The following is a 10,262-nucleotide window of genomic DNA, read 5'->3' as shown; positions in this document are numbered from 1 at the left end:
GGGAAATGTAGGCTTTCTTGGCCTGCTGGCAGCCTGAAGAGGAGGTTCACAGTATGTGTGTACTGCCCAGAAGAACCCTGGTTACCAGACTGCTTCTCTTGCCCTAAACTTGTCTCTCCAACTTTGTCTTTGTTCTGATATCCCACTTAATGTCTGTGGCATTTATCTTTACATTATAAATATATGAATATATATCTAGTACAATAGAGGTAATTGTGATTATTTATGTTATTGTTTAAATTTATTTAACTTTCCTTTTCTTCACTTAGTTCACTTCATTGATTTTTACATTACCTTCATTTTGATATTTTTTTTTTTAGGTCACCTTTTCTTTTTTAAAGAAAAAAAGTGTTAGCCCTGGTACCAGGTTTTCCTCACTTCATACTCCCAAGGACTGCTATTTCTCTGTGTTACTGGACATGAGCTGCTATGTTTGAAACTCTGGATATTGCCTGAGAAAAATTAATCTTTCCACCCACCTTCCTGTGCTGAAAGGTAGCTGTGGAAAACAATGATGTGTTTTTCTAAAGGAAGAGCAGTGCTCACAAAACTGATTCTTGCTGAAGTCTTGCAGGCAAGTAGGTATTAAGGTGGAGTAGACTTGGGCCTGATAGTCTGCTACACGTGGAGCAGCCAACAATGGAATTTACAGACCAAAAAATGAAGGATCATGGTAAATGGTCTAATGCTATGTCCATGATTCAGATACATCTGGATTTTTCAGCACTAGCAAGTTACCTAATCATTCTCTTTTCCATGTGTCTACAGGAGAAAAAGTAATTTGCAGAATGTTTGCAAATAGGAAGAAAAACATTTATGTGTCGTTTCAGTAATGAGCGTACTATTGCTTTCATTAATGAGCGTACTATTGCTTTCAAGTGCTGATGAGTCTAATGTGGAGCTTGTTCTAGCAGTGTATGCAGTTGCAGGGGTTACATTGGTCACTGCAGCCAGACCCCCTGTCTGATAGAAAAAACAAATCCTGCCCCTTCTCAGCTGGTCAGAGGGAAAATCTCAGTCCCTGCGGGTCAGCCACCAATTGGGGAGCAGAGTGAAGACTGTCACAGTTCCTTACAGTTCCAGTTTCCTTTAGCAGCAGCCAAACAAGTGGTCTCGGTTAATAGTTGTGGTCACCCTGCCTGCCGAGTCCACAGAGCTCTTCCTTTTCCCAGCAAATCACACCTCCAGATGGCCTTTTTCTGGGGTTGTTCTTGGCCATGCAGGCGGTGACACCATTACAGCTTCAGTATCTCATGTCTCTCAGTTACTGCTGATCAGACCTTCAGAGAATAAGAAAACCCCACTGGCAAACAGGAATGGCAAATTTCTTTGCGTACGAAACAAAGCCTCTGGATGAGGAGCAGCTGAGGAGCACCCAGAGCAGATCCCTGTCTATCTGTGGGTGTCTCCAGCCGTGTTCTGCTGCGCTTGCAGCACTGATAGTGGCACTCAGTCCACCCTCGATCCAACTGACTCCGTGTACGGAGCCTGGGTAAGACAGGTCTGATAAAGACAGGAGCTTTGCTGGTGACCAGAGCGGTGTTACCAGGGTAGCATCCCTTCGGGGTCAGGCTTGGTGACTCCGGAATGGGGGAGATTACCCAGTCCAGCCCACAGGCCCCCCACGTCGTGGCAGTGTGCCGGGTGGGGCCATGTTTGTGGCGGGGGTGGGGAGCCGTGCGGCCGTGCCGGGCGCCGGGGGAGCGTCACGAGGCAGTCTGGCTTTCTGCTCTGCAGATTGAATTCGTGTCCCCAGGCAGCCTTGTAACAGAGCACGGCTCACCCTCTCCTGACATCCCCCGTGCAGACCTAACAGTTTCTCATGTGTACCTGTCGCCTGCAAGTCAGGGTCACGGTCACTTTGTGAAGGATTTTGGCTATGCCTAAACTGCAGAACCAAGAGCAGTTGTCACCTCCATCTTGAGTGCATCCCCATCGTGACTCTTTCAAGAAGACGCCTTGGCTCATAGCCCTTTTCCTCTATTTCCCTGCAAGGTAAGCAAGGATGCATAGCAGGAAGGGAGACTCTTCTAGCACATGAAACCTTTCGTAAAGTCAGCATGCTGTTGTCTTCCTCTAGGTACAGCTATACCATGCAATATCTTGATGACCACCTAGCTGGAATCACTTTGCAGGGCTGATGGTGTATTTAGGGATGTGTCCTCAAGTGCTCAAGGGTCAAGGTGCTCAAATATCAGCTCTTTCTTTAAATGCTGTTGTGCAGTCAGGAGGAGCAGCATGCTCCTGGAATCGATACGTGCCTGTCATTATGTCCCCAGCGCGTGAGGGTGTGACTTGCCTGCAGCCTGGCACCCTGCAGAGGTGGCCTCCCAGCTGGGGAGAGCTGAGCTGAAGCAGAAGGAAGAAAACCAAGGCAGCACTCTTGCCGTGTATGCAGACTTCAGCTATCTAGCAGTCTGTAGCTGCAGCTCGCGTCACGGCTGTGTGGCTGCAGAGGTGGCACTGTGTGTGCAGCCACGGGAGCTCCCTGTCACAGGTCTGCAGCCTGGGCAGGCCCAGCACTGCTGTGCTGCCCCGGGTTTTAAAATGCAGGTGATCTGTAGCAGGAAGGTAGCACTCTACCTTCTGAAGTCCATCTTGGAGGCCTCTCCTACACAAGTCTCTTGCCTCACACAACACACCTCTGGAGGATTAGCCAATAGAGGAGTGATGTTTTTTTCTTTCTTCATTTTGTTCCTCTTCTGCGGGATCTTTGTGTCACATGGTTTCCCTTGTGCAGCCCAGTACCTGCTTCATTCCTTACAGCCCACCCATGGAAAGGGAAAAAGGAATGTGAGCAGCTCCACTGAGACTTCCTTGCCTTTAAATCTGAAGGGGTGACCCAGGAACCTCCTGAACTTGGAGAACGTCGGTTAAAGCACTGGTGATGCTAGTAATGCTGCTAATTAGTCTTTTAAAACGTTTGGTTGTTTTTTTTTTTCCTAGATTCATTGAAGGAAACAAAATTGAAACCATTTCAAGAAATGCATTTCGTGGCCTTCGAGACTTGACTCACCTGTAAGTTATTTTACACTTGGTAGAGTAATTTGTACTTGAATAAAACTCCCCTGGGGGATCACCATGCAGAAAACCTTCCTTCTCTTCCATGCATCAGCTTCCTCCTGCTGTCAGTAATGTGCCCTCCACAAATTAAAAACTGGCTTTTAAGCAGTTCTTACTCTTGCAGCTCATGCTGGGGCGTGGCTGTGACCCACGGGTGCTGCACCAGTACCACATTCACTCTACACGCGGGTGGTTAACGGTCCTGTTCCATTTCAGCACACTCAGTGATTGCTCTGTGTGCTACATTTGCACCTGGGCAACAAAAAAAGCTTTATATATTTTACGTCTACACAAACTTCAAGCAATCTCCATTCTTGAATAAGAGTAATTAATACATGCCTGTTCCTAGTAACTTACTAACCATGCCAGTGGCTGGATGGTAGCTGATAATTAATAACCTGTAAGTGAGCTTGTAAGTAAGAGCAAGCTAGGCAAGAGACAACAATAATACTAAGCTCTAACTTTCTTTTCTAGTTCTTTGGCTAATAACCATCTCAAAGCTCTGCCAAGGAATGTCTTCAGTGATTTAGATTCTTTAATTGAACTGTAAGTAATACGAATCTCTCTGTTGACTGCTTGCTTGTGTCACTCTTACTCTGCGTCTTACATTCTGGGGTTTGTGTGGTGCTGCATCTGATACCTGCACAGAAATGTTCATTTTGTTGTTGTAGCTTTTCTCATTTTAAAATTGTTTACCTGGTGGACTCCTCTAAAATAACTGCTATTTCTCAAATCACTGTTGCTTCTTGTGATGCTGTATATAGCTTACATTATGTTTCATAGAAATTGTTTTTTAGGGCAATGGAGACAATGAATCTAAAACTACAATTTCTCTGAACATTTTTCCTGTTATTGTTGCATGTATTCCTTGATATTATTTTAGTAAAAGGTATTCATTAAAAAAAAAAAGCTATTTTTTTTTCTTGGTTTTGTGCAGTGGTAGCACATTGCTGACTTACTGTCAGTGTTTTCTTGTATAACTGAGCTTCTAGTCAGCTTCCCTTATTTTTGGCCTGGCTCTCCCAAACAGCAAAGTATAATTGTAAGCCGTAAAAATTGCCAAGGGATGGAAGAACAGGTACTGTGTTGAAATTGCACATACGTTAGTAAGGGAAGGTTAAATTGACTCCACATCTGCAGTGACTAAAAATACAAGCCTTACACCTGTATTGTAATGTAACACAGAAATGGTACCAGCAAGGGCACTCTGTCAAGCAGTGGTGCTGGAGTAGTTGAGAGAAGGAATGGGATTATCCGTGTCAGGGGTAGGTGGTAGAAAGGAGGCTCACAGCAGACAACCAGACTGTCAGGATTTCTTAAGTTACAGTCCTAATCCTATGAAGACTTACAAACATGGGTGACTTCACACATGAATCCCAGTGCTTTGTTACTACGATTATATGTGAGCATATTTCCTAGGTTGCAACAGTTTTTCCAAGGACGAGTCAGTGAAGAAGAGTCCATAGTAAGACAGTCCAAATAAAACTTAAACTTCCCTGTTCTCGGTTCAAAATCAATTTGAGTCTACTCAGATATTTTTAAATTCAGCATGTCAAGGTGATAACAGTTCTGTAGTATTCATATTGCTATTAACAATTCAACATGTTTTCAAATATGTTTATTTCTGTGTGTTTTTTTAGAGATTTAAGGGGAAATAAATTTGAGTGTGACTGCAAAGCCAAGTGGTTGTTTTTGTGGTTAAAGATGACAAATTCCACTGTTTCTGATGTCCTGTGTATTGGTCCAGCAGAATATCAGGATAAGAAGTTAAATGATGTGGCAAGTTTTGATTATGAATGCACCACTACAGGTATTCAGAATGTATATTTCTAAGCACACTACAAATGGTTAAATATCAGAAGTTTAGACTATACCCTTTCGCTTCTGTGATCATGACCTGGGGGGAGGAAAGGGTTGCATACAAAGCACTTCCAAGTACTAGAACAGGCATAAAATGGGAAAATTGCATTTGGAAGCCAAAGTAAGTACCCAGTTTTTATTTGGATTAAGTGGTAATGGCAGAAGAGCTCTGACTATTCATATTCCAAAAGACTTGATTATGACCCGCTTTGTGACTTAATTTTCACCACAGAATGCTTCCTATTATCTGGAACAAGGCCATATAGTAACGGCAGATGAGCTTCCTGAAATCTCTATATTTTACAGAAAGCAATGAAAAGAAGTTCAAATAATGTGGCTATATCTGTTATTTTTATTCAATAGGCCACAATTTAATAGAATCAAATGTAGCAGCAATACTGGAAATCCACTAAGTTGGAGAGAAATGTCCAATAACATTCTGACTACTGTCTTGTTTAGGATCTTGATTTTTATTTTAGGTAATGTAAAGCATGCTGAAGGAAGTGAAGAGAAACTTGCATGTGGTTATGCTTATATTTTATGACCGAACAGCCGCAGTTACCTATCTTTAAATGTAATCACATCATGTAACTGAGAATATCAGCTGTGAGTATTGTTTTTCATCTTTTATGTATATGATGTCAGCACTCTGACTTTCTTCTGTACAGTAGTATCAGAGGAATTCGATCTCATCTGTCATGAAGGCAGTCATCCTCTTTAAGAGACAATAGAAAAGTTGATTGCTAGTAATGTAAAATAAAGTTTCAGGACAAGATATAAAAAGTAATCAAAGGGCAGTATGTAATGGAAAAAAAGAATGAGCTCAGAATTCAAAAATATGTCAGAAGAGCAGCAGAGGTAAAGCATGATTATCTGCTACATAAAAGGATGTCAAAAACAGTAAAGCAGCGTAGCTTAGAATGGTGCCAAGGGTACTTTCCTGTGACTGCCACATCACTGAGATGCAAAAGTACAAAGTAAAAGCAGGCTTTATTTAATTTCAGTCTGGTTTAAATAATTGCCGAGCACAAAGAGAGTGTGAGAACAAACTTTATCCACCTGGTCCTCAGACGTATACGGACCTACTGACCTTTGTTATCACTTTGTACTGAGAAACCTAACTATAAAGTTGCTACAGGCAAAGTTCATCCTTAATGTTAGTCCCTTTGTCTGCTCTAAGCAAAATTGCATCAAGCATAAATCTAATTTCACGTGCAGTAACGTTTGCTGGGGAGTTAAGGTGTTACATGGTGCAAGGATTGCCCAGCTGAGTATTTGTTCAAATGCTATCAGAGAAGTGCTTTTGCAGCACAGCATGTGGCTGTAATACACTCTTCTGATAGTAAAGGACATTTTCAAACCAGTCAGACCCTGGCTGGTGTGAGGGAAGGGTGTGTACCTAACCCTTCTGGCCTGGGGGTAGGCAGCATCAGGCTTCCCAGAGCTCCAGTGTGTGCTGAAGGTGAAGGTTCCAGAAACTGTGAAGCTCTGGTGCCTTTACAAAGTGTGCAAGAGGGACACACTGCATGCAGAAATGACCCGTAAGAGACAAACTAGAGATAAGTCAAGTAGAAATGCAGATCTTCAGGAATGTGTCACCCTTGAGACAGCAGTATGTCCCCTGCACAGAACTGCAAACTCCCTTGCTGGAGCTGTAACCCTCCAGTGGCCTTTGGTGGTCTGCAGTGTCAGGCCACGGATTCTTTTTCCTTCTCTGCCATTGCCTCCCCCAGATCCAAAGGGAGTGTAAACATGCCTATATTAATGCCTCGAGGATTGATCAGCCACACGTTCAGGCTTGTACCATATTGTGAAGTAAAGCAACGTGTCTTGTAGGCAATGCTCTGCAAACATCTTTCACCCATGTTAGTCTTCAGTATCATATTTCCCTCCTTTGCCAGGTGTGATCAGACTTGCCATCATGTGTGGTCTCTGGTACTGTGTGTTGAGCATGACTGGATGTAGGATGTGGTAACAAAGCAGTTGACTTGGTGAAATGTGCATCTCAGTGGCTCTACCAGTTCATTGGACCCACTGAACTGCTACAATGGCAATGGTAGGAGGAGGAGAGATCAAAAGAGGTGCTGCCGAATTTAAAAAAAAAAAAGAAACAAAACAGGAAAAAAAAAAAAAAAAAAAGGGGGGTGGAAAAAAAAACCAAACCAACCCAAAAAGCCAAAGAACAAAGTGGTCCTGTTGCTTCACAGAGAAAGCGATTCCCGGTGTCCATGATCTGCACTTTTAACCCTTTGTGTTGGCATCTCTCTTTTCCACTCCTCGGGGCTTGCATTGTGGAGGCAGGTTTAAGCTGTTTCATGTTGTCTCTTGGTTTCCTCCCGGGGCAGTGTGCGGGGGGGCTGTGCTCTGGCTATAAGCAGGGCACTGGGTAACTGACTTTCAGGAGGCTGGAAAAAGGGCCTCGAGCTCCCACAGTCATTGGAAATGGGCTCTGGGTGTGCCTAGGACCTGCTTTGCCCAGACCTGCAGGCAGGGATCATCTCACCAAGCTTTGGAAGCTTGATTTCCCCTTTCTTTCCCTTGCTGGGCCTGTCTTCTGGAGCGGGTGCTCTTTTTCCCCACTGGCTGGAAGGAAGGTGGTTTGCAGAGTAGGGGTTACCGGCTCCATACTTGCTCCTGTGCTGCTGTGGTGGGAGTCAGGAAGGGATGGCTAATGCTCCCAGGTCCCAGGTAGCCTCACCTGGAGTAGGAGGAGAAGTAGCGCTGTGGGGCAGAAAGCAGAGTTAAAATCCACGGTGTTAAGACAGGGAGGATAACCCTGTGCCACGGGAGGAGAGCAGCAGCCCGTGCAGGCCGCGGCGCAGGGGGGGCGAGTGCCACGTCCTCTTCCTCTCCCACACAGCCCCGTCCAGCGTAAAAGGGGAAAAGCTGGGACACCCTCATGCGCCCCCCTCCGCCAGCCTGTATTCATTGTATGAATGCTTTCTGGTATTAAAGCAAGCCATGTAGACCTACTTACAAAACTAAATTGGGCCCCCAAGACCTAAATTTTTGGCAAGCCAGACATGGCAGCATCTCTTTACTGTATAACTTGTTCCACATTACAGTCTGGTATTTCCAGCTGGTGCTAAAAACAACATTTATTGCTTTTTACTGATTACAAGTGATTTTGTTACCCATTTTTACTCATCCAGTGACTTAAAGAGCCCAAATGACAGGTACGAGTCAAAATAGCTGTGTTAACACTGAATCATTTCTGAATGAGCAGTGGGTTTTAACACACAGACTGGTTTGTTTTGATTCACAGATTCCTTCAAAGTGTTTCACAACTGTTCAGATTTCAAGAGGTGTCTTTTTCAGCATTTTTTTTTTCTCAAGATTTTAAAAATACTTTGATTTCTCTATGACTTTATCTGCTATTGTTCCATCCTTAGCTACCTTCCATGATTTATCACTTACTTTTACTTTCCACATTATTTGGTGTCAGTTTTCTCCAGTTCTTTTATTTTCCCAGTGAGAATGAAGATAACTTTCTTGTTTTCCTACCAGCATTTATGAATCAAGCCCAAACTCTATTTATATTAGTCCCTCGAAGAATGGAGACTGTCATTTCTTTCACAGCTGTGGAATCTGCTCTGTTTGTTTAAATGGTAGTCATCTATCTTTATTCTCCAGAAGTGTTAACTCCTCAAGGGCAAGGCTTTCAAGCATGCAGAGGCAGCCAGTTCTTCATTCAAAACCAATTATCACATAATGCACCAAAATGAGGGACTTGAGTGAGGACTTAATTACTAATTTTACCAAAATCCCTGGATTCTCAGGCCCTTCCAATACAGAACTGCCTGGTGAGGGCATTGTAGCAAACAGAGCTTGAAGCAGAGCAGTGCATGGTTCTGCAGAGGAGCACCCTCGTGGTGGAAGATCTAGAAAAACACTTAGATTTTGAGAAAAAATCTTGTTGGATTTTTGAGTTTTACTCCTAGGCTTTACAAGTTGCTTCAATTCCTCAGTCTTAGTGACTAGAATAAGTTTTCCACTGGGTAGGAAGTTGCAGGTTGGTTGTGTTTTATGCCTAAACTACTTTACAATGCCCCATAAAATATTATGTTAACTGACTTTTTGATTACATCATTTTGTCTGTGGTCTAACCAAAGTGGGATTATCCCCAGGCAAACTTCAGATATCGTTTCACTTTCTGCCTGGTTTAGCATAACACAAATTGCTAGTGATTAAATTTGCATGACTTAAGAAGTTATTGGACTTCAGCTGGAAGTTGCTGTCTCTCAGCTTGAAAAGTGATTCTAGCAAGGCCATTTGACTTGATGGGAAAGCAACTTCCAGCTGTGGCTAAAGAGAATTCTCTCTCCATACCCTGATTTCATTGATACCAGCCAGCCCTGCTGGAAAATCTGATTTCTGCCCCTATTTACCTATTTGATCTCTTTGGCAACTGTATTTCCAGGGGACATTTGCCATTTTGCTGCATGCCTAGCGTGAGCACTTGTAATTCCATACTAATGTTACAGAAAATCAGAGTATTTCACTTATTTTTTCAGTGTAAATCATTATTATCAGTGAGCACTTAAGTGTTTCCAGCAAGGATGTATCCTAACTGTTGTGAATGTGTGTTTCTAGATTTTGTTGTTCACCAGATTTTGCCCTACCAGTCAGTTTCAGTGGATACATTCAACTCAAAGAATGATGTGTTCGTAGCCATTGCACAGCCCAGCATGGAGAACTGCATGGTGCTGGAGTGGGATCACATTGAAATGAACTTCAGGAGTTATGACAATATCACAGGTATATGGACACTGGGATTCCATTCACTGATGAACTGTTGGCATTTTGCAAAGATGACATCCACAGACGGGACCAGATGATGGTTTTTCTGTTGATGGATTAGGGAGATCGAAGTGTGTAATGTTTGGACATGAGTGACTTCATGGAGTAGGGCATCTTGTGAATACCTGCATATTTATAGCATCATAAAATCACAGAACATTTTGAGTTGGAAGGGGCCTTTACAGGTCATCTAGTCCAACCCCTCTGCAGTCAGCAGGGACATCTTCAACTAGATCAGGTTGCCCAGAGCCCTGTCCAACCTCACCTCGAATGTGTCCAGGGACGGGGCATCTACCACCTCTTTGGGCAACATGCTTGAGTGTTGAACCACTGGTGAACCACCCTCATTGTCAAAAATGTCTTCCTTTTATCTAGTCCAAATCTGCCTTCTTTTAATTTAAAACTAATACCCCTTGTCCTGTCACAATGGACCCTACTAAGAAGACTGTCCCCACCTTTCTTACAGGCCCCCTTTAAGTACTGGGAGGCTGCATCTCTCAGCCTTTCCTCCTAGAAGTTCTCCAGCCCTCTGATCCTTT

The 10,262-nt window shown here is 43.4% G+C and overlaps 1 protein-coding gene across 1 annotated transcript in view; it reads left to right on the top strand.

The window, feature by feature from the left end:
• The window catches only part of LOC103769965 (leucine-rich repeat LGI family member 2), a gene marked incomplete at both ends in the record, with an annotated part of 13,041 nt that extends 3,360 nt beyond the window's left edge, over positions 1-9,681 (top strand). Inside the window, 4 exons of the mRNA XM_008937213.1 lie at positions 2,947-3,018; positions 3,538-3,609; positions 4,704-4,873; positions 9,517-9,681. Of these exons, the coding sequence (XP_008935461.1) occupies positions 2,947-3,018; positions 3,538-3,609; positions 4,704-4,873; positions 9,517-9,681 (479 nt within the window). The remainder of the gene's footprint in view (positions 1-2,946; positions 3,019-3,537; positions 3,610-4,703; positions 4,874-9,516) is intronic.
• Positions 9,682-10,262: the final 581 nt, after the last annotated feature.

Source organism: Merops nubicus, unplaced genomic scaffold (assembly GCF_000691845.1).
Source record: "Merops nubicus isolate BGI_N331 unplaced genomic scaffold, ASM69184v1 scaffold14440, whole genome shotgun sequence".
In the NCBI taxonomy this organism is placed as follows: Eukaryota; Metazoa; Chordata; class Aves; order Coraciiformes; family Meropidae; genus Merops; species Merops nubicus.
The sequence above is the reverse complement of the archived record's forward strand: the minus strand, read 5'-3'. Positions and strand labels throughout refer to the sequence as shown.